The sequence below is a fragment of the Dipodomys spectabilis genome, unplaced genomic scaffold (genome assembly GCF_019054845.1).
Source record: "Dipodomys spectabilis isolate Male_0828 unplaced genomic scaffold, ASM1905484v1 ptg000125l, whole genome shotgun sequence".
NCBI classification, from domain to species: domain Eukaryota; kingdom Metazoa; phylum Chordata; class Mammalia; order Rodentia; family Heteromyidae; genus Dipodomys; species Dipodomys spectabilis.
In genome coordinates, this window is record NW_024870802.1 from 19,092,931 (window position 1) to 19,117,484 (window position 24,554).

The 24,554-nt window shown below is 35.5% G+C and overlaps 1 protein-coding gene across 2 annotated transcripts in view; it reads right to left on the reverse strand.

Annotated features, from left to right (window-relative positions):
* The window catches only part of Exoc6 (exocyst complex component 6), a 119,961-nt gene that overhangs the window by 54,762 nt on the left and 40,645 nt on the right, over window positions 1–24,554 (reverse strand). For both annotated transcript variants that reach the window (XM_042689288.1, XM_042689289.1), the window contains exons 9-17: window positions 22,223–22,306; window positions 19,032–19,078; window positions 18,790–18,910; window positions 16,039–16,110; window positions 14,389–14,486; window positions 9,072–9,177; window positions 6,498–6,607; window positions 4,742–4,853; window positions 3,840–3,974 (exon numbers count right to left, since the gene is read on the reverse strand). In XM_042689288.1, coding sequence (XP_042545222.1) covers window positions 3,840–3,974; window positions 4,742–4,853; window positions 6,498–6,607; window positions 9,072–9,177; window positions 14,389–14,486; window positions 16,039–16,110; window positions 18,790–18,910; window positions 19,032–19,078; window positions 22,223–22,306 — 885 coding nt within the window. The remainder of the gene's footprint in view (window positions 1–3,839; window positions 3,975–4,741; window positions 4,854–6,497; window positions 6,608–9,071; window positions 9,178–14,388; window positions 14,487–16,038; window positions 16,111–18,789; window positions 18,911–19,031; window positions 19,079–22,222; window positions 22,307–24,554) is intronic.

Consider the following 24,554-nt stretch of genomic DNA (forward strand, 5'->3'; position numbering starts at 1 on the left):
TTTGAGTGGTTATTGGAGATGAGTCTCACAGGGACTTTTCTGCCAAGGCTGGCTTTGAAATTCTAAGATTTCAGCCTCCTGAGTAGCTAGAATTACAGGCATGAGCCACCAGCGCCCAGCTCACCTTTTCATTTTTAAGTGATCAGATATTTCATGAGATATATCTTTTCCAAAAAGACTATTAGAAAAAGAAAGTGAGAAACAGAAATTGTCAAGAAGGCAGAAGATCATACTTACTGATTTACTAAGAAAAAGTAAAAGTTGGACTATCACCAAAAAAAAAAAAGTAGCATACAGTTGTCTTTCGAAATCTACAAGTTGATTGTAGAAGTGCCTTCTCCCCACAAATACCAAATTCCAAATGGACCAAAGTCACTTACATAAAATAGTGTAGTATTTGCATAAAATTGACACATCCTCCTGAATACTTTATACCCTCTCAATTACTTATAATACCTCATATAAAATGATGCCACAAGTTGTTATATTGTATTGTTTAGAGAACTATGGCAAATTCTGTAGTTGGTTTAAGCCACAAGTGTAGAACCTGTAAACACAGAGGACAGTTATAGATGCTAGGCTTTGAATTTAGATTATGATTGAATTAAGCCTGGGCAAAGAAAAAAGACAATATCAAAATCAACTTTTCCACAAATCTAGAAATTAAAATTTTCCAGCAATTCAGACAGTATTTCTTCAAGAAAAACAACTGAATCTTGATGAGTTTTATGCCATTTTACTGTTTTCCATAGTCTCTCCCTTCCTTTAGTTCCATAGTAACCTTGAAAATCCAGATCATGGAGTTGTAAAAAGGAACAGCTGACCAGTCACAAAGGTGGAAGAATAAGCGTGGTACTCTTTCAAAGCTACATTCTCAGTGTATTATCATTACTTATTGGGTCATTTCTTAGAAGACTTCAGCCCTTCTTAAAGGGATGTCTTTATTTGACCTGAATTATAGCTTGTCTGGAACAAAATACCTCCCTGTCCTCCAGATAGTACACAACAGTTGTTACACAATAGATAAACCAAAAACTTAAAAGGAAAAAATTGGGAAATTGGGTGTTCATAAATATCTTTGAAAAGTCCTGATATTCCCAAGAATCTAAACTTCACATGCACATATAGGACTGCACATACTCAGGAAAGATCTGAGAAACTCTAAACTCTCATTAATGATACCTTGAAGTTCTGTGCAAGAAGAAAATGAAAGCTAAGGCAGAGTTGTTAACTTCCTATCTCAATATTTCAGGCAAGCCCCAACATCTACAGACCCATTTGGCAAAGACTGGAAACATAATGGTGCCAGGTTTTTATGGAAATCCATGTCTAATCATTAGCTCAACATTAAGCAAATCAAGTAGAGATTTCATGGCCTACATAAAAAAGAATTTAAAAACTGCTTAAAGATTCTAGGATACAAGATTTGTAAATGTATATTTTAAACAAGAAGTACAAAATCAGCAGATGAAATTCAATATTAACCATTATATATGCTTACAGCTCTAACTCTTAGCAAATCTCCTTTTATTAGAGTAGGAGTAATACATGGATATAAGGACAGAAAGGCCAGTAAGAGTTTACGAAAAACCTAATATAAAAGCTAAAATCTGGGAATGTGGCTTAGTGGTAGAATGTTTGCCTAGTATGCATGAAGCCCTAGGTTCGATTCCTCAGCACCACATAAACAGGAAAAACCAGAAATGGCACTGCAGCTCAACTGGTAGAGTGCTAGCCTTGAGCCAAAAGAAGCTCAGGAACAGTGCCCCAGGCTCTGAGTTCAAGCCCCAGGACTGGCAAAAAAAAAAAAAAGAAAAAAAAAAGCAGCTAAGGATTTTTGGATAAAGGTCCAAAATTTCAGTCTCCACCTATATTCTATATTATGGCACTTACATGATACTGTTCAGTGTCTTTTACAGTTGTTTCTCCTATGAGCTTGTTAAGAAAAGGGATAGGTATTTCTATCCTCAAGGCCTAATAAAATGCTCAGTATATAACTGATATATAGTGAATTGCTCTAAACTATCTCCTTCAAACCTTATAATAAACACATTGTCAATCTAATTTTATAGATGAGACATTTGTAATCATTAATATTCTTTTAAAAAAACTTGCTCAACTCCCTTGGCAACAGTCTAATTTCAGAGCACATATGCTGACAGCTCTATATATTACTAAATAAATGAATGCCTGCTTTTATGCTTCTGTTTTAATAACTAATTGTGTACGTTCACAGACTCTGGTATTATTCTGTATTTGTCTTATTTATCAGAATAATTATACAAGAGTCATCAAAGGTATATATGATTTGAAGAGAAGATATATCTTTGTGTGTGTGTGTGCGTGTGTTAGTCTTGAGGCTTGAACTCAGGGCCTAGGTACTGTCCTTGAGCTTTTTTGTTCAAGGCCAGTGCTCTACTACTTGGAGATAAAAGTCTCATGAACTTTCTTGCCTGTGCTGGCTTCAAACTGTGGTCCCCAGATCTCAGTTCCCTAAGTAGCTAGGATTATAGGCATGAACCACTGGCACCCAGCTAAGACATTTTTAAGACATTTTAAGTTGTTTTTAGACTTCATACTTTCAAAGTTTGAGTGAATGTTAACATTAAATAAGTTATTTCTAAATACAAATACACCGAATGTAAAATTTTGAACTATTACCACATAATTTTAGGAGGCAAATTAAGGAACTTAAAGGAAGATAGTAAGACAAGTATTTCTTTTAATAGAAAACTTTTAGAAATTGCTATGAGGCTAAACTAGTAAGCTTATTTTACAGATAAGGGGTCAGAACTTATTTTACCATTACTTTAATGGAAGACTGAAATACAACTAATAGACTACCAATGAGATAATTAACCTTGACTGTCAACTAGATTGGGTTGAGAGACCGAGGAAATTAATAAAGCACACGTCTATGTATGTGTATAAGGGCATTTCCAGAGATAACTGGCATGTAGAACAGTAACTGAGAGGGATAGAGTCACCCTGAATGTGGGTGGCACCAACATATAGGCTGGGTGCCCAGATGGGACAAAAGTAGACAAAGGAAGAAGCCTGTTAGCACAGTGTGCTCTGCTTCCCAATTGCCAGGAAATGAGCAATTACACTCCACTATATACTCTGGGCCATGGAATTCAGCCTCTTCTCAGGTAAAAAGCAATGAAACCAAGCATCCTTGGATTGAAACCTCTAAAACTATGAGCCAAAATGAAACTTTCTCCCTTAAATTGTTTCTCAGAAACAAAAAAACTAATGCAACTAGTGTCTCATTTCTTTGACTCTAAATGAATGGAACAGTTATAAAACAAGTTATTTTATCTTGCATTCCTCCTAAAGCAACCACTAATTAATCTCATTATATTCCATTGTGTTATAAAGAAAACTTTTCATCTATAAAAAGGAAGACTAGTGATATGGGATATTTAGTTTTCTTCAGATTAGAGCTAGTAAAGGATGAAAAACTTAAGAGTTGCTTACTTCACTACTTAATTTTTCTTACTGCTATTTCGCAAACATACACATATAAATCTATTGAACTATATGTGATACATTAATAGAAATTCAGTCAGTCTCGTGTAGCACTACCATTTATTGTAAAAAAATGAACAAAATGTAATACATTATAGAAAATCAATATGTTTTTCTCCAACATAGTAAGAGACTTAAAATTACCAAAAAGGAACTGATATTTATCAGCTAACTTGAGCAAGAATTACTTCTATTCTCAAAATTTAGAAATATAAAGAAATTGTACAAATAATAAAGTTTGTCTTTTAATCTTATAAAATTTACTTACAACAGCTAAAATGAAAAATTTTGGTCATATTTTTACATACCTTAAAAGTAGAAAGTCCATAAAGTCTTGTGGTATGAACAGTTTCTTGAGAAATATTTGTAATGTTAGTTATAAAATCCTCCAGGTATTTACAAGCTTGTTCAAGGTGTGTTGTGTTTATGATGATTTGCACAAGCTGGAAAATACAAAATATATCTGGTAAAGAACACATCACACAGATGCAAAACCATCTGGTTTGGAAAAAAAGCATTAATTATAATTATAGCAGTATGGGATACAACTGATTATCTGATCTCAAAAGTCTATTGCAAATATTGTTCGTAAATGCTAATGCTTTAAGATATGTGTGTATACTCAGAGTCAGATTACTATAATAATAATTATTTGAGTGTGCGCGCGCGCGTGTGTGCGTGTGTGTGTGTGTGTGTGTGTGTGTGTGTGTGTGTGTGTGTCCATTCTGGGGCTTTAACTTGGGATTTGCAAGCTGTCCCTAAGCCACAGTTCCACTTCTGCCATTTTTGGTAGTTAACTAGAGATATGAGTCTCATGGACTTTCCTGCCAGGGCTGGCTTCAAATCATGACCCTCAGATCTCAGTAGCTAGAATTACAGGCATGATCCACTGACAACTAACTTATTTTTCAATAACTTTTTATGGTATTTTTCAAATCTTATACATGGAGCAAGTAAAAAAACAAGGATTTGGACTGTCCATGTAAAGGCTGGCAATAAGTCGTCTAAATATATGTTCTTCTATCTTCCACTCCCCATTTAAACCTTTCCCCTCACATATCTTAATCTACAATAATGCTTTATATTTTAAAAATATGCTTATATTAATAAATTTAATAAACAAAGCCATTTTTATAGGATGATATTCAGCGATCACACTAATTTTTTTCATATACTAAGATATTTGTCTATGTATTTCTTCTTACCCTACCTCTGCCAAACCAATATGAGGTTTTCTAATTAGGTTCAGTAGACAGCTGTTCAAAGTTCTGGTCAGCAGCAAATTTGTTGATTTCCTGAGCATATCATCTATTTCTGTTGAGCTAAAAACAAAGACTGACATTACTCACCTTCTCAAACATACAGTTAGTTAATATTCTAAATAACACCATTTACTAAAACATGTTCTAAATTATGGCTTTACATCTTTAAATAAATTGTAATTAGATATTTATTAAATTATAAACTTCAACTGAAAAAGGGATATTTTCCAAAGTAGAATACTCATCGAATTAATCAATATAGAAAAACATGAGGTATTTAGTACAAAAAAACCAAAACTATTCTTAAATTATAACCCCACTGAAGGACAGTTTCTTTGCAAAACAATTCATATATGATGATAACTAAAAGCTACTTTTTTTCCCCTAGTCTATCATGAGCTTGAACTCAGGGCCTACGCACTATCCTTGAGCTCTTTTGTTCAAGACTAGCTCTCTACCACTTTGAGCCATAGCTCCACTTCCAGTTTGAGTGGTTAATTGAAGGTAAGTCTCACATGGACATGTCTGCTCAGGCTATCTTCAAACTGCATCCTCAGATCTCAGCCTCCTGAATAGCTAGGATTAAAGGCATGAGCGGTACCCAGCTACCAAAAGCTACTTTTAAAATACAAATTGATGTTCCTTCTAGATATAATTACCAGGTTTAATATAACTAAGCCATCCATATTAACTGAGATTTTAAGAAGATATCTAAAGAAATAAATTACCTTATACTATTTTTTTTTTTTTTTTGTCAGTCATGGGGCTTGAACTCTAGTCCTGGGCACTGTCCTCAGCTCTTCAGCTCAACATAAGCACTCTACTACTTGCGCCACAATACTACTTCTGGTTTTCTGGTGGTTAATTGGAGATAAAAAGTCTCATGGACTTTGCTGCCTGGGCTGGCTTTGAATCATAATCCTCAGATCTCAAACTCCTGAGTAGTTAGGATTACAGGCATGAGCCACCAGCACCCTACACCTTATACTAATTTTAATTTGATACTAAGCACCTAAAGTGGTTTTTCAAACTCCTGAGTAGTTAAGATTACAGGCATGAGCCACTAGCACCCTATACCTTATACTAATGTTATACATATTATTGTATATGGTTTTTCCTCCAGTCCTGGGGCTTGAACTCATGGCCTGGGCGCTGTCCCTGAACTTCTTTTGCTCCAGGCTAGTGCTCTACCACTTTAGCCACAGCACCACTAACCTTATACTAACTTTAATTTGATATAAAACACCTACAGTGGTTTTTTTAACATCCCAAAGATTGCTAAAATAGCACTTTAAAAGTTTATTCTTCTCTCCTAGGTCTTCAAATTAAGTAAATAATCATTTCTTGGACATAATCTTTAAAATCTATGAAGCAAAAACATCACTAATATGTATTTTAAAATAATTGTTTATTGAAAAATGCAGATATAGCCAGGCGCTAGTGGCTCATGCCTGTAATTCTAGCTTCTAAGGAGGCTGAGATCTGAGGATCACGGTTCAAAGCCAGGCCAGGCAGGAAAGTCCCCGGAGACTCTTATCTCCAATTAACCACCAGAAGTGGTGATATGGCTCAAGTGGTAGAGTGCTAGCCTTGATCACAGAGAAGCTCAGGAACAGTGCCCAGGCCCTGAGTTCAAGACCCACAACTGATTAAAAAAAAAAGGTTATGATAAAGGCAAATTTAGATTTATATTAGTAAACTCACCTTCGATGTAAGGACTCTGAAAATTTAAGGCTGGCATAAATAAATTCTTTAACTTGAATATAAATATGAGGCACTGACTGAGACATGGGAAACTTCTTGGGGAAAGACTGCTGTAGGAAGAGAAAGAGAATATTATTTTTGAAATTTTAGAAAAAAGGACTTACAATCACTTAAAATGTAAACTTAAATCACTTAAAATATAAACATTAAGTTGATTTCACAAAGTAATAGTAAGTAACAATATCAAGTATTCAGCACAACTATGATGAAATTGAGGCCAGCCTGAGCTACATAGAGATTCTGTCTTCTCAAAAAACAAAGGACAATTTTGTTGTTGTTATATTTTTTGCTTTATTTCTTGTACCTTAAACAAATCCAGAATATTTATGAAAAAGGCAGAGCAATTTAAGTCTATATTTAAATCATATTACTACACTTCTATCAAGAACAGACAATACATATCAATATATTTTGTATTTTGATGGTGAGCACTGTAGGCTCCCCTAGCTATTTGCTTCTTTGTATCCATAATAAAAAAAAAAAGTCAGGTGGCCATGGAAGAAGGAGGCTGGCTGCTGAAGGCTTGATGACAATTCAGTTTATTCTATAACTCCCTAGAATATATTTCTTAAGTGGCTTTCTGTTACCAGTATGTCATCACACCTTACTATATAGTTCACAGTGTGCTGCTTGGCTAAACTTCTTCATCAGTTACATCCATTTGAAAATTATAGTCTCCAAAAATTAAAAGTCATCCATGATTTTAATCCTAAAGCTAATCATTATAACTTATGAAATCGAAGCTACACCTCTACGTTGACATTCACTGTAACCTTGTCACATTAGTAAGAGTACTCTCACCAGGTCACAGTTGACCTAATTGTTAAATTCAGTGTCTTGCAACTTTTCATGTTAACTGAATTCTTTGGAGTATCTGACATAGCTGGCCTTCTCTGGCTTCCTAAATGATTTGTCCTTCTTTGCTATTCTGCTACACAATGCCTTTCCTTCTATTTTTTTTTTTTTACCTGCTCTACTCCTCTTCTCTTAGTTATCCTTTAACTATTATAGTGATTTATTATAGATTGTATCCTAAATTTTCTCTTTATACTGTATGCATACTTCTTAGATGATCTCAGATACTTTTATGACTTCAATCACCACGCAAATGCCAGTATCTTCCAAATCTACTTCACAAGTCTTTCTCTGGAAATCCAAATCCATATATCTAGCTAATATTACCCATTAACACTTCAATTTCATTATATCATTTCAGACATAATAGGTCCCAAAGCGAAATTATTTTTCTTCTAAACCTGCTCCTCAAAGCTGGGCACCTATAATCCTAGTTACTCAGTAAGCTGAGATCTGAGGATCAAAGTTCAAACCTAGCCCAGGCAGATAAAATCTCAAAACTCTTATATCCAATTAATCTGCAAAAATGCCAGAACTGGAGGCATGGCTCAAGTGACAGAAAACAAACTCTGCATGAAAAAAGCTGAAAGAGAGAGCTCACAAAACCATGAGTTCAAGCCCCAGTGCTTGCATAATGAATAAAAACTTACTTAAGTATTTAATTTTAACCTGTTCTTCTTGTGTTTCCTATCATCTGCTGAATATTGCCACCATGTAAGACAAGTATTCTACATATGCAAATAATTGCCAACCCCAGCCTCCTAAATAATCATAAAGTCATGTTCCAATGCCCATAGTTCCTGTTCAGGAAACCGATAGAGTAACTACAAAACTCTCCTAGCTAGATTTCCTGCTACCCAGAGAGCCTGGATATATGCAACTATGCATTACTGTGTATATAAGTGCCCTCTAGAACAGTCTCCATGCAGGTCTATTCCTTTCTCTACTTTTTGTTCAACAGCTTCAAAAAATAAATATTTGCCAGGTGCTGGTGGCTCACACCTGTAATCCTGGCTACTCAGGAGGCTGAGATCTGAGGATCACGGTTCAAAGCCAGCCTGGGCAGGAAAGTCCATGAGACTCTGATCTTCAATAAACCACCAGAAAACTGGAAGTGGCACTGTGGCTAAAGTGGTAGAGTGCTAGCCTTGAGCTGAAGAGCTGAAGGACAGCACCTAGGCCCAGAGTTCAAGCCCTACAGCCAACCATAAATAAATAAATATTCCTCTTTCTAGAAGAAACTTGCATGCATACTCCTTCATATATCTTTCACTTGAACTGGAAAAACATTTTAGAGAAAAATACTTCTTAAAAAATACAAAATAAGATCTCCCACAGTGATGAATATGCTCTTATTTCTGCTCATATATCTGTTTTGGAATCTACCCAGCATTATTAACACCTGCCCTTGGAATCCACCTAACATTAGAAATAGCTACTTCTAGTATTCCCCAGAAAAGTCCCTTCTTCAAAAACAGTAATAATAGTTAACAATGACATGATCTTTAAACTTAAAATATAATTTGTTTTCTCAAATGATGCACTAAAAGCTGCCCTCAAAGAAGTAATTCTTCCCTACAATGGCAGGTTAATTTTATGTAGTAATGAAGAACATAAACTTATTTTTTCAAGAATATTTATATTAAAGACTAGTTGTACCTTTTCAAGGTCTGGATCTTGGAAGGGAAATTTACTGATGACTATTTTATATTCTTCTTCACTGACAATAGGTATAGGGCTATAATTATCTTCTTCAAAAATGTCCCTGTTAAGGAGAATTGAAAACATATCATTACAAAGTATATCATTAGAGTGTTATAAAACATTATCTTTAAAAACTCAACCTCTACAAAAACGTTATTTGTCAATATGTTCCCAAACAGGAAAACACCAGTCATCCAGAATTCTAAACTTCAGTACCAAATACTGCACTTGTCCTTTGAAATTCATGTTCAACTCTTCTCTTTCTACTAATTTTACTTCCTCTCAGTACTTTATTTCTAACTTTCTATACTTGAACACTTCCCAACATTATATAGCCTGAACAAACTCACTAAAAACATATCTAAGCTCTTGATAGGGAGTTTTCAAAATGTTGGTATGTCTTCTCTCTTCCAAATTAGACTGATAAGCTCTTTTTTTAAGTCTCTCAGAATGTAATAACTAGGAAAGACATTTTATAGATAATGAAGTAGAGACATTAACTATTCATCACACATCCATGTGTTCTTATAGTTAGGTAGAACCACATGACTAATTTTGGCCACTGAGCTATGAGTTGAAATGATGTTTCTGTAAATATAACAATGAAATCCGCAACTGCATAAATAATGCAAGCTAATAATAATAAAAAAAAAGTAAGGCTGGGAAGGTGGCTCAGTGGTAGAGTTCTTGCCTCACATGCATGAGGACCTGGGTTCGATTCCTCAGACCACATAAACAGAAAAATCCTGAAGTGGTGCTGTGACTCAAGTGGTAGAACACTAGCCTTGAGCTAAAGAGCTCAGGGACAGCCCCAAGGCCCAGAGTTCAAGCCCCATGACCGACCAAAAAAAACCAAAAAACAATAACCAAGCAAATAAAAATCATGACAAAGAAGGAACTATCAGAATAGGTGAAGGAATATCTCAAAGAAGTTTGCCTGAGAAGATATGCAGTCTGTAACGGCTTGAAAGATGAAAAGAGACATTTCTTTTTTTTTTTTTTTTTTTGAGTCCAGTCGTGGGGCCTGAACTCTGGGCCTGGGCGCTGTCCCTCAGCTCTTCAGCTCAAGGCTAGCGCTCTACCACTTGAGACACAGCGCCACTTCCAGCTTTTTTCTTTTTGCTTATGTGGTGCTGAGGAATGGAACCCAGGGCCTCATGCATGCAAGGCAAGCACTCTACCACTGAGCCACCTTCCCAGCCCCGAAAAGAGACATTTCTGAAGAGAACGTGGGAAGAAATTACATTGCACAGAAGGAACACATGCACAAAGGCATAATAAGGCAGGAGTGGGGAACCTTTTCTGCAAAAGGTCATTTGAAAATTTATAACATCATTTACAAGCCATAGAAAACTATCAATACAGGTAGCTGGGCCTCAGGCAGCTAACAAGAACCATCTAAGAAGCATATCTGTTTGTACTGAATGATTTCGAGGGCCTTCTAATGGCTCACAGGCTAGGAGTGAAAAGGTTTGTGGGGGCATAAAAATACATACCCTGCAGTATTACTAAAAGCACATATTAAAAGTACAAAACTAATGAGACATATGGTGGAAGATGAAGTTGGATCGGTGGCCAAACTGAGGCATCTAGATCTTTCTAAAGTCATTTGTATGATTTAAAGAGAAGACATCACATGAAAGTTTTCACTCTGTGGAGAACAAATTGAAAAAAGGCCAATAGAGAACACAGAGAAGCTAGTTAGAAAGACTGAAGAATAATTTAAGTAAAAGGTGATGAGGATTTGAATTAAAGCTGTGGTAGAAGAAGCAGAAAGGAAGTAGCATAGCAAGAGTTTTTTTCTGCCATAAAATCAAATAATTTATTAGGTTTGTGAGATTATCTGCTTATAGTTAAACAACTTGTAGCTCAATTGCTTCTTATACTACAGTGACGTTAGAACGGTCTTTCTGGTCCCTATCCCCAAAGCAGCCTAAAGCACCGTAAGCATTACATGGTACAAGAACTTTTAGGAAATAGAATATATAGGACCTAAAAATTAAATAAGATTGTGAGGGAAAAAGTACTCGTGATAAACTTGTAGTTTCTAGATGAGACAAATGAACAAAGGAGACATTTACTGAAGTAAAGAATACAAGAGAGGGGACTGGGAGGGTAGCTCAGTGGTAGAATGCTTGCCTTGCATGCCTGAGGCCCTGGGTTCGATTCCTCAGCACCACATAAGAAAAAAGAAAAAAGCCGGAAGTGGCGCTGTGGCTCAAGTGGTAGAGTGCTAGCCTTGAGCTGAAGAGCTGAGGGACAGTGCCCAGGCCCAGAGTTCAGGGCCCACGACCGGACCCACCCCCCCCCCCCAAAAAAAAAAAGAATCAAGGGAAAGATATGCTTCTGGTAGTAAATGATATCCAGCAAAAAAAAAATTATAATCTTAATGAAAGGTTAAATAAAGACATGAGTTTAATTCATGATTGCATACAAAGTAATTTAAAAAAACACTCTTCTCCTTTAAAATAGAATGAGAATCTCCCATGACTCTATTCTGCTCTAAATAGTGTTTAAAAACTGTTATCTCCAATTAATCACCAGAAAACCGGAAATGGTACTGTGGTTCAAGTGGTGGAACACTTGCCTTGAGCTGAAGAGCTCAGGGACAGCGCCCAGGCCCAGAGTTCAAGCCCCATGACTGACAAAAAAAGGTAGGTTACAAGGGAAAAAGTACCAGAAGTCCATATAATATTCCTTTATACAACTACCAGGAAATCAGTTACTATTCAAAAAGGATAATTTAATGAATGAGACATTAACTACCAGGAAATCAGTTACTATTCAAAAAGGATAATTTAATGAATGAGACATTAATATCTAAGAACATTAATATAGTCTTAAAATGGTCTGTTTACAGGACTAAATTCTTTTTTAAAAAAGTTCCTATTCTGTTCAAAACACTATACTAGGGTTAAGCAATCAATGATATAAAATAGTTCCACAAACATTGGTCTGGGTAACGATTTTTTTCCTCAAACTTCCAAAACACAGCTATAAAGCGAAAGCAGATAAATGGGACAGTGTCAACCTAAAATGCTTCTGTACAACACAAGAAACACAACTGAGAGAATGAAGAAACAATTTACAAATTGAGAAGAAATACTTGCCAAAATATAACTGATATATCTGGATAAGGGATTAATATCAAATATATATAAGGGCCAAGCTGGTGGCTCACACCTGTAATAACAGCTGTTCAGAAGGCTGAGATCTGAGTATCACAGTTCAAAGCCAGACAAGGCAGGAAAGTCTGTGAGACTCTTATTTCCAATTAACCACCAGAAAACTGGAAGTGAAGTTGTGGCTTAAAGTGGTAGAGTGCTAACTTTCAGCAAAAAAAGCTCAGGTACAGTGCCCAGACCCTGAGTTTAAGCCCCAAATCCAATCAAAAAAAGATAGAAATGTATATATCTCAAGTAACTCAACAGCAAGAAAATAAGTTGTCAGATTAAAAATGGCAAAGGACCTGAACAGATACAGAAATGGCAAAATGCTTTATGAAAAAAAATGCTTACCATGACTAATCACTATGGGTGTATAAACTGAAAACACAATGAAATCACCTGGCATCATTCAAAAAGAAAGGTAAGTGTTGGCAAGGATGTGGCTTGAAATGTAAATTAGCATAGTCATTAATAGATCAATATGATCAGCAATCTCATTACTGGATATATATCCAAAGGAAACAAAACCAAACTGGGTGCCTGTGGCTCACACCTAAAATCCTAACTACTCAGGAGGCTAAGATCTTGAGGACTGAAGTTTGAAACCAGCCCAGGCAGAAAAGTCTCCATGAGACTCTTCTCAAATCAACCACTCAAAAACCTGAAATGGCACTGTGGCTAGCATTGAGCAACAAAGAGCTCAGGGAGAGTGCCCATGTCCTGAGTTCAAGCCCATGACCAATAAAACAAAACAGTATAATGAACAGATACCTGCACTCCAATGTTTACTTCAGTATTATTCACAATGGTCTAGACATGTAATCAATTTTTTCATGAGTAGATAAATAAAGAGAATAGGACACACATGTAATACAATTCAGCCAATGTAATACTATTCAGCCTTAATAATGAAGAAAATTCTAGCATATCTTTCGTTTTCCTGAAGAGAGAGAAAGAGGACAGAAGGCAAAGATAGAATAGAGGAAAAGAGACAGAAAGGAAAAGACAAGTGGGGAAAGAAACGATTAAATAATAAAGGTGGGGCCAGATTTCTCTTTTCATGGCAACTGAAAGTCTCCTAGATATTAGAATGCTTTGGTCCATGCCCTTATTTCCAGACAAAGAATATTAGAAAAGAATTCTCTTAGAGTATTATAAGATTTTTAATCTAGCAAAGTTATATAAATAGTTCTTTCTCTAAACCAAATTCAAAAGCTATCAATTTCTGTCTCTATTATAAAATACTTCCGAATCAGCCTTCTAAGTACACTATCATTTATTGGTAAATTTGCAAACATTAGAAGAACATTAAGTACAATTTTTAAATGATTATAAATGGTACAGTAAGAAGTATAGCAGTTTCTCAAAAAGTGAAAGATATATTTTCCATATGATCCAACATTCCACTTCTGGGTATAAGCCCCCAAAATTTGCAAAAAGGGACTCAAATAAATACAGGTCCACTCGTGTTCAGTAAAAGAGCCCTCATAATAGCCAGCAGAAACAATTTAAATATCCATGAACAAATGGACAGAGAGGGCTAGTGGTGTGGCTCAAAGGTAGAGCGCTTGCCTAGCAAGCACAAAGCCCTGAATTCGACCTCCAGTACTGTCTAATAAAGATGATGACACAAAAATATGATAGGTGATAGACAGACGATGGATGGATGAATGGAAGGAAGGAAGGATTATAGCTAGGATGAGATTCTCACACATGACAGCATATATGAGCCTTAATATCATGATGCTAAGTGAAATGATCCAGATACAAAAAAAAGAACAGCGTATGATTCCAGTTATATGAAGTACCTGACATAATCAAATTTTAGAGAAAAAAATAATATTGGTTGGCAGAGGCTAGATAGAGGAGGAGATGGGAGTTATTATTAAGTGGATACAGAGAGGGTTTTTTTGGAAAGAAAAAGTTCTGGAGGAATGGATAGTGGCAATGGTTGCAACAATAGGGGTGTGACTAACATCCCTAAACTATAATCTAAATGGTAAATTCTATGCATTTTACCATAATAATTACAGACATTTTTATTTATATGCAAAATCAATTAGTTGATTATTCTTTACATTAGAGGCACAATGGCTTATACTCACCTGAAAACTACAGCCCATTTCTTAAGCAATGTTTCATTGTACTGATCTCTTATTTCAAATAAAAGGTCAAAGAGTCGATTCACTGAAAAGCCATAACCCTAAAATACCAAAAAGTATGGGCAAAACAACAAGCAGTTAAGTTTGTTTAAAAAAAAACTTCACAAAATAATGAGAATAGTAAAGAATCATTTGAAAGGGATTACCAGATTACACTATACATCATTCCCAAAACACAGGAACAAATATCCTTTTAACTTTCTACTTGATCTAGGAAGATTTCTAGAAATAATTTTATGGGGCTTGAGTAATTTTTTTATTTCTTCTCTCATTTGAATCTGCCTTATAAGTACACTATCATTTATTAGTAAATTTTCAGACATTAGAAGAACATTAAATTCAATTTTTAAATGATTAGAAATGGTTCAGTAAGGATTATAGTATTAACTTTAGGAGTCATGATGGGAGCAAAAATTCAAGATTAACAATCTATTTGAATACCTTCAAAAGGATATAATAAGAAACAAAACCTGTCTGAAACATGATGAATTCCCTGTGCATACTCAATTTAAGACTTTGTCTTACAAATAAAATTAACATCTGTCTATCAAACTTCATTCCTTCATTCCTTTCAACTCTAAGCTCATTGAAATCCTACCATATTAGCACCAAACATTTTCCTTCAACTAGTAGACCTTTCCCTTGTCTTCTCCAAGGTTTATCCCCAAATCTTATTCTTAATTCTACCCTTCATTCTGTCTCCTTCTGTGAGAACTCTTCCGTGGATTTTTCTACTCATTCCATTTTGTCTTTAACTTCATTCAACAAGTTTCTTTCTTCTTGCTAAATAAACATGTTAAATTGTCTTTCATCTTTCAATCAAGAAAAACAGAAAAAAAGTCCTCCCCCTCAATTTTCTGTGTTGTCTAGCTATTTCCAACTTTCAGTTCTTTCAATGGATAATTTTTTTTTATGGCACTGACATGTAGGCCACACAAACTAAAAAAGATAAAAAGCTATAAAATAATTTACCAAAGCAATTTGTACATAATTTTAAGGTTTAAGATAAAAAATTAATATTCTAGGATGTAAAGATAAGCTCTTATGATAAAGCAAATAGTTTATATCAAGATTTCTAAGCCAGGCACCAGTGGCTCATGCCTGTAATTCTAGCTACTCAGAAGGCTGGAATGTAAGGATCATGGTTTGAAGCCAGCCCAGGCAGGAAAGTCTGTGAGACTCTTATCTCCAATTAACCACAAGAAAAAACAGAAGTGGTACTGTGGCTCAAAGTAATAGAACACTAGCCTTGAGTGAAAAAGCTCAGGGACAGCACCCAGGTCCTCAGTTCAAGCCCCACTATGGACTAAAAGAAAAAAAGATTTCTAAAATGCCTGATTTTTTTTTTGAGTTGCAAAAATGTTTTAGTCTAACTGAATTTTTTAAGGACAGCAGTATTTCCTGAGCTCTATCCAAGCTTTGTAACTAGAAAGGAACCAATATGAACAGTCCTACTATATAAAGGGGATATAAATACATAAGTAAACATTTACTAGTGCTAACTTACTTCCATAATTTACAATAACAAAAATAAGTCTGCTCCATATTTTGCAGTTAAAAGAGCTAATAACTGAATGTAAGGTCATTACCTACCTGCAAAGTATCTGCAAAAATGACAATCAGATTCTTCAGCTCCAGAACAAGATCAGGATCAGTACAGTAAGACTGACAAAAAGGGGACAGTGAACGTGGGGAAGAGAGCACACACACACAAAGAGTCATTCAGTTTAAAATTAAGAAACAAGAACTTAAAAAAATGTTTTTTAATGTCCAGATTCTGAATAAAATTAAGCAAGGCATCAGTGACTTATGCATGTAATCCTACCTACTCTCAATTCAAAGCCATCTCAGGTAAAAATGTCCATGAGACTCTTATTTCCAAATAACTATCAAAAAACCAGAAATGGAACTGTGGCTCATAGTGGTACAGAATTAAGCTTGAGATCAAAACATCAGAGGGGCTGGGAAGGTGGCTCAGTGGTAGAGCGCTTGCCTTGCATGCCTGAGGCCCTGGGTTCGATTCCCCAGCACCACATAAGAAAAAAGAAAAAAAGCCGGAAGTGGCGTTGTGGCTCAAGTGGTAGAGCGCTAGCCTTGAGCTGAAGAGCTGAGGGACAGAGCCCAGGCCCAGAGTTCAGGCTCCACAACCGGACCCCCCAAAAAAAAAAATCAGAGATATCCCCCAGGCTCCAGATTCAAGCCCCAGTTCAATCCCCAAGCCAATACACATACACACAAAAAGAATAAAATTAAAAATCTTGGTTTGTGCTGGGCACCGCTGGCTCACTCCTGTAATCCAAGCTACTCAGGAGGCTGAGATCTGAGGACCGTGATTCAAAATCAGCCTGGGCTGTGAGACTCCTATCGTCAATAAAACACTCAGAAAACCAGAAGTAATAAAACACTCAGAAAACCAGAAGTGGCACAATGGTTCAAGTGGTAGAGGGCTAGCCTTGAGCTGAAGAGCTGAGGGACAGAGTTCAAGCCCCATGACTGACAAAAAAAAATCCTGATTTGTTCAATCCAAGGCTTCCTCTATTAATATAAGCTTTTAGGGGAGAGATCATAGCATGATCTATAGTAACTATATTATACAAAAAGTTTTTTGGAAGCCTGGCGCTGGTGGCTCACGCCTGTAATCCTAGCTACTCAGGAGGCTGAGATCTGAGGATCGCGGTTCAAAGCCAGCCCGGGCAGGAAAAAGCGTGAGACTCCGATCTCCAATAAACCACCAGAAAACAGGAAGTGGCGCTGTAGCTCAAGTGGTAGAGCGCTCGCCTTGAGCTGAAGAGCTGAGGGACAGCGCCCAGGCCCAGAGTTCAAGCCCCCCCCAAAAAAGTTTTTTGGATACTGTTAAAAGATTTTAGGCCGGGCATGTGGCTCACGCCTGTAATCCTAGCTACTCAAGAGGCTGAGATCTGTGGATCATGATTCAAAGCCAGCAGGAAAGTCCCTGAGTTTTCTCCAATTAACCACCAGAAAACTGGAAGTGGCATGGTGGCTCAAGTGGTAGAATGTTTACCTTGAGCTGAAGAGCTCAAGGGCAGCGCCCAGGCCCAGAGTTCAAAACGACTGACAAAAAAAAAAAAAAAAGACAAAAAAAAAGTTTTTAGTTTTTAAGGAGTTATTTCAAACTGAAATCATTATTTTTAATATATACCATATATTTTAAATTTTTATTCATTTATTTATTCTCCATCTTATAAAAGAGACAAAGTTACTTTTTTCCAATATAAAGATGATCATCCAAACATTTCTGTAATTAGCAAAATAAAAATTAGTTATTTCAAAGGAATAATAAAACTTACTGTTCCTTTAATAGCATTTAGTAATTTTGAAATACATGTAGTATGATTTTATATTTAATGTCATAGAATTAATAGGAAAGATGCCATAATATACTTAGAGCTGATCTGAATATAAACCATGGTAAGATGTATTATGCTTCAATAGGGCTGCTACTCAGGGAAGACTACCTTCTAACATGTTAGAGTATTTCCTAGCATGTATGAGGCCTGGATTGTATCTCCAGAACCAAAAAGAAAAAAACTATTATTCATTATTAGTATGTTTTTAAAAAAAGGTTTACTGAACAAAATATCAAGAATCAATACTCCTAGAGATTTCCTATCATAAAAGCTCACAACCTCATTCAATATATTTTAAAGCTTCATTACCCATTACTAATTGTAAATAATAGATTGACATTTTATATGAAGATATTTCATTGAAGGTAAACTATTATAAGGAAAAGCCTATAATGACCAATTAATAATTTCAGTCATCTTTTATATTAACATGTTTAATATTCCCACAAAAGATACTAAGAAGATACTTGTGGGTTTAATTTTAAATCTTAAAAAAACCTTGTCATTATATAAAGGCTCATTATTCCAAGTGAGTTCAAATTTGAAAACTGCAAATTTTTAAGAAATTAATCACCGTACTATATTACTGCAAATTATAAACATTGAAGAACAAGTTCTATTGAGTTTTAATGGAGGAGTTTATTTTGGAAACAAAGAATTTGGAATGATAATTAAAAGCCCTTTCTTCATGGTGCTTTTCAGTGATCTAATGAAGAGGTCAGTTGAGACTAATGAGACCAGCTTAATTCTTCATTTTCTATAATGCTGGAAAAAAAAGTAGTATCTTGGGAAGCCCCAGTCAACACAGAATCACAGTCTAATAAAACCAAAGGAAGTCTTGATTACTACTTCCAAATCTGAGCAATTACAACAAATGCAGAATGACAGAGGTACAGTTTTCCTTTGACACTATACAGCTCTGAAGTTCTTGATGTAACTGAATTAAAATTTTAGTAACATAAATTGTGTGACTTACTGAATGAGCTCTAAGGACAGCAATTATCTTTGAGAGGGCCATGTTCCAAAGTTCATCAGTGTATGCCCTGGTTACTAATCCTTGGGTCACATGTAAAATGTGATCTTCCACCACAAAAAACCTAAAACAGTAATTACCAACATAGCATGTGTTGAAAAATAAAAAAGCTCAAATAGAAAATATTTCTGACATTTAACATGGTAACAAAATTAATAACAGTTACTTCCATATTAGATACATACCCTACAATTTGAGTGAAATATCTTCTATAGCCATCAACTGTTTCATGCTTTAAATAAAAAATAAAAATCATTTAAACCAATAAACACCAGCAACATAAATGTTCCAAGTCACCATAACTTCATAAACAAATATTTATTGAGAGCCCTAGTATATGCTGCACACATTTTTAGGTAACAGGAATACCCTTTCTCTGATAAAATGTATATTTTAATTGAAATAGACAATGAACAAGCCTAAAAGTAAATCAGATTTCAGAACTTCCTTCTCAGCAGACTAGCTGAAGCTGCCATCATTTTTCACTTGGGCATTCTGTTCTACCTTACATCACTATTCTACCTCATCTCCCCTAGCTTGCAGGCTTATACCTACAACTATAATTCATGTAAACTGTCAAAATGATAGCTTTCAAATGGTAATCTGAACTTTCATGTCCTTTCATATTATTCATAACGAAAATCAAGCTCCTTAAAATGACCTACCATTGTATATTTATAATTTTGACAAAAGATGAAAATATGTGATCATCTTACTATCATTCATATTTCAATAAGTTCAAATGGTATATTTTACATGTTTCAAAAATGTGATCAAATTTTCAAACATTTGAGTTTCAGTTTTGAAAGGAAAAGTGTTGTTGTTTCTTTTTCATGATCATGATGGACACAAAGGCTCAAGCCTGTGATCCTAGCTACTTGGGAGGTGGAGACTGAAGGATCATAGCTTGAGGCCAGCTCTGGCAAAAAGTTAGCAAGATTCTCTTCTCAGTAATAGCTGGGTGTGGAGTATGAACCTATCATTCTAGCTACCTGAGAAATAAAAATAGGAGGATCATGACTGAGGCCAGCTAGGGCATAAACAAGAGACCTCTATTCAAAAAAAAAAAAAAAAAACTAAAGCAAAAAGGGGTTGGAAAATGGCTTAACTGAAAAGCAATTGCCTAGCAAATAGGAAGACCTTAGTTCAATCCCCAATACATCAAAAATAAATAATACTAAGTAGTATTTATCACAAAAGTAGTCTATAAAGTACAAAATGTTTGATATTTCCCAATACTAACTACATTTAACCTACTATGTAATAAAAATTCCTAAAATTGTATGCATTCTTGAAAAGAGTATTTTTCAACAACTGGTCCATCAGGATTCTCTATATCTCACTTGATCAAGTTCATCAAACATATTCTATATTACTACTGGCATTCTACTTGGTTTACAAGATATTAAGATATTTTTAAAAATCCATAGTACTTGTGTATTTTTTCATTTTTCTTTGTATTTATAGTTAATTATCTTAAGTATTTTAAATCAACATTATCAAATACCTATAGGTTCAGAATGATCTTTTTTTTTTTTTTGACAGTCATGGGGCTTGAACTCTGGGCCTGGGCGCTTGTCCCTCAGCTCTTTAGCTCAAGGCGAGCACTCTACCACTTGAGCTACAGCACCACTTCCAGTTTTCTAGTGGTTTATTGGAGATAGGAGTCTCACGGTCTCTCCTGCCCGGGCTGGCTTTGAACTGCAATCCTCAGATCTCAGCCTCCTGAGTAGCTAGGATTACAGGCGTGAGCCACCGGCGCCTGGCTAAGAATGATCTTTTTTTTTTTTATCAACTCCAAGATGCAAATTTTATTTTCACCATTCTAGGACTTTTTCCTCTAACACATAAAAGTTTATTCTTGGTATCTATCCTTTTACTATTACTTTAAAAGCTACATTAAGCATCCTTAAGTAATTAAACTCTAACATTAGTCAATGTTTTTAACTGTTGTTCTGGACAATTCAGATACTGTAGAATGGTTAATATTTATTCATTTCCATCTCATTCCAATGTTAATGCTATCATTGCTTTTTAATTCTATCTTAAAGATATATTAATAAATGTCCTACAGTTAATACAGATTTACCTACATATTTATACTTTCTTTACTATTTGTTACTTCTTGCATCTCCTATCTTCCATCTTCCATTCAGTATCCTTTCATTTTAGCCTTTCCTTTCAGAATTTCTTAAGTAATGGTATTTTGATAGCAAACTCTATTCCTTTATCTAAAAACATGTTTTCCCTTCTTTCATCGGATACTGAATCCTAGGTTGATAGTTATTCTCATTCAGTACTCAAGATATTTCATTGAAATGTTTATTTTAAAATAATATATTTTCTCTCCCTTGGTACTTTTGGTTGTTTTTTTTTTAATGTTTCTGTGTTTGTAGTAAGGCTTTAACTAAGGATCTAGGCATTGTCACTTAGCTCTTTCAATCAAGGCTGATGCTGTATCTCTTGAGCTACAACAGCACCACTTTTGGCTTTTTGGTTGTTAACTGGAGATAAGAATTTCATGGACTTTTATGCTTAGACTAGCTTTGAACCTAGATCTTCAGATCTTAACCTCCTGAGTAGCTAGTATTGTAAGTGTGAACCACCAGAAGTTCAGCTCATTTTGACACTCTTAAAACTAATATATGGTTGAGAAATTCACAGGCAGGATCTTGGAGTGTTCTGAGAGGTCCTATAGCATCCCTCTCAGGCCAACACATAAAACACTTTGAACACAGGGCCTGTGCACTGTCCCTGATCTTCTTTTGCTCAAGGCTAGTACTCTACCACTTGAGCCACAGCACTACTTCCAGCCTTTTCTGTTTATGTGGTGCTGAGGAATCAAACACAGGGCTTCATGCATGCTAGGCAAGCATTCTACCACTAAGCCACATTCCCAGCCCTTATCTATTATTATTATTTTTTGTCAGTCATGGACGCTGTCTGTACACTGACTGTACACTGTCACTCAGCTCTTCAGCTTAAGGCTGGCGTTCTACCACTTGAGGCACAGTGCCACTTCTGGTTTGCTGAGTGGTTTATTGGAGATAAAAGTCTTAGGGACTTTTCCTGCCCAGGCTGGCTTTGAACCATGATCCTCAGATCTCAGCCTCCTGAGCAGCTAGGATTACAGGTGTGAGCCACCAGCACCCGGCTCCTTATCTATTTTTTTTCAACATCTTCCTTAATGAAACATTAGCTTATTAGAAAAGGGACTTAACAGTTCTGTGTTGTACCCTTGACATCTAATCCAACTATTAAAAATGGTAAGTGTTCAATAAATATTTGTAGTTAAATGAATACATGCTCTGAAGAAATTAAACCAAGGTAAAAGAATAAAGTGCAGCAACATAATTAAAAATTCACATATATTTACCATATTTGACTGCGGTTGCAATACTAGTCTTGCTTGTTTCTTTCTTTGCTTTCGGTAATAATTTTCAAATGTTTCTTCATCACCCTAAAATAAAGGCAACAGTATAATTTTTTAAAATGTAACTATACCCATCTACACACACTGCTAATAACACGTTGTTCTTTTCCTGCCAAGAATGACTACCTATACATAATCTTTTCTACTTAATTTGTTTGTATCCAATGTTGTATTTTATTTATTTTTATTTACTTATTTTTTTGCCTGTCCTGGGGCTTGAACTCAGGGTCTGGGCTTCTTTTGCTCAAGGCTAGCACTCTACCACTTGAGCCACAGTGCCACTTCTGGCTTTTTCTGTTTATGGGGAACTGAGGAATCGAACCCAGGGCTTCATGAATACTAGGCAAACATTCTACCACTAAGCCACATTCCCAGCCCCTCAATGTTGTATTTTCTAATGAAATGTTGTAATGTTTATTAGTGAGATTAAGGCCATAGGTGTTAAAATATTTTCTTTATTTGGGACAAATGATTATAATCAGTACTTACAGTGAAATATGTGAAATTTATGTAATTACCTAATCTCAATTAAAGAAAAAAAGTTAGAGAAGGGATGGGTTAAGAGAGATGGGTGACAATGTTGTCAGACACTTTGTACTCATATACTGTTTTGTAGAAAAGGAACTTCTTTGTACAACTACTTAAAGGTAATAAAAATTTATTTGGAAAAAAATAATCAGTACTTAACCGATCCAAACAGCTTAAGTGTAATGTATATCCTGATTATGAGTGAACCAAATACTAAATTTGTATCAAAAACAAGTATTGGGCTGGGAATGAGTTTGCCTTTGCAGTTCCAATATTTTTCCTTTATTTTGTACCCTTCTCATTTAAACTATTATATAATGTGGAAAGGTTCTTTTCTGATCATATTTATTTGAAGGTTCAAATATCAATTGTTTTTAGTTGCCCTCAGATTTGGAAGGTTTTCTGCTTTAATTTCACTGAAAAACTTTCTATATCTTTGTATCTTAGCTCATTTTTCTTTTTTTTTTATTGTGAAAATACTGTACAGAGAGGTTACAATTACATGGGCAAGATAATGAGTACATTTCTTATTAAGCATTGATTGTAGCCTCCTCCTTTGTTTCCCCTTCCCATCCCTTTCCATCCTCCCCCCTCCACCCAATCCTCCCCGCCCCCCCCCAAAGTTGTAAAGTTCATTTTTGATATAACGACTTGTACATCTCATTGTTGCAATGGGTCCACCTGTATCCCTATTTAAACAATTTGTTTTTCCCCTTCCCCTCCACAAATTATACTGACATCAAATACAGTGAAAGCAGGGGTTATACGGAGGGGAAGGGACATACAAAGCAACAAAGAGATAATCTTATAAATGTGTTAGAAACAATCGCATGAAAGAAAAAAAAACATTTGAATACATATCTTAGGGTTCATTTCCCTAACACCAACTTATCTGACTTTTCTGCTTGACTCAGACATATACTAGATATTGCAAATAAGGGAAACCATGGGACCTATGTTTCTTTGGGCCTGGCTTACTTCACTTAAGATCATTTTTTCCACGCCTTTACATTTCCTAACAAATGGGGCAATGTCATTCTTTCTGATGGAGGCATAGAATTTCATTGTGTATATATACCACATTTTCTTGATCCATTCATCTACTGAGGGGCATCTGGGTTGGTTCCATATCTTAGCTATAGTAAATAATGCTACAATAAACATAGTCGTGCTGGTAGCTTTAGGGTGGTCTTGTTTGTGAACATTTGGGTAAATGCCTAAAAGTGGGATTGCTGGGTCCTAGGGGAGCTCTATGTGGAGTCTTTTGAGGAACCTCCATACTGCTTTCCAAAGTGGTTGAACAAGTTTACACTCCCACCAACAATGCAGTAAGGTTCCCTTCTGTCCACATCCCCTCCAGCATCTTAGCTCCTTTTTCTACTCCATAGATTATTAGGTTTTGTCCCTTAATCCTGCCATAGAGTTCTGGAAATTAGTGATCTTACTTACTTTTTTCTTTATTGCTATCTAAATATATTAGATAATTGACCTTGTCTTCAATCTCTGACACTCTTTTATCTGCTTGATCTAAACCACTGGTAATACCTTCCACTGTGTTTTTTATTTGACTTATTGAGTTTTTCATTTCCAATATTTCTATTTTGATTTCTTTTATAAAAAAAAAGAATTTAAGTGCTGGGAAGGTGCTCAGTGGTAGAGCGCTTGCCTTGCATGCATGAGGCCCTGGGTTCGATTCCTCAGCACCACATAAGCAAAAAGAAAAAAGCCGGAAGTGGTGCTGTGGCTC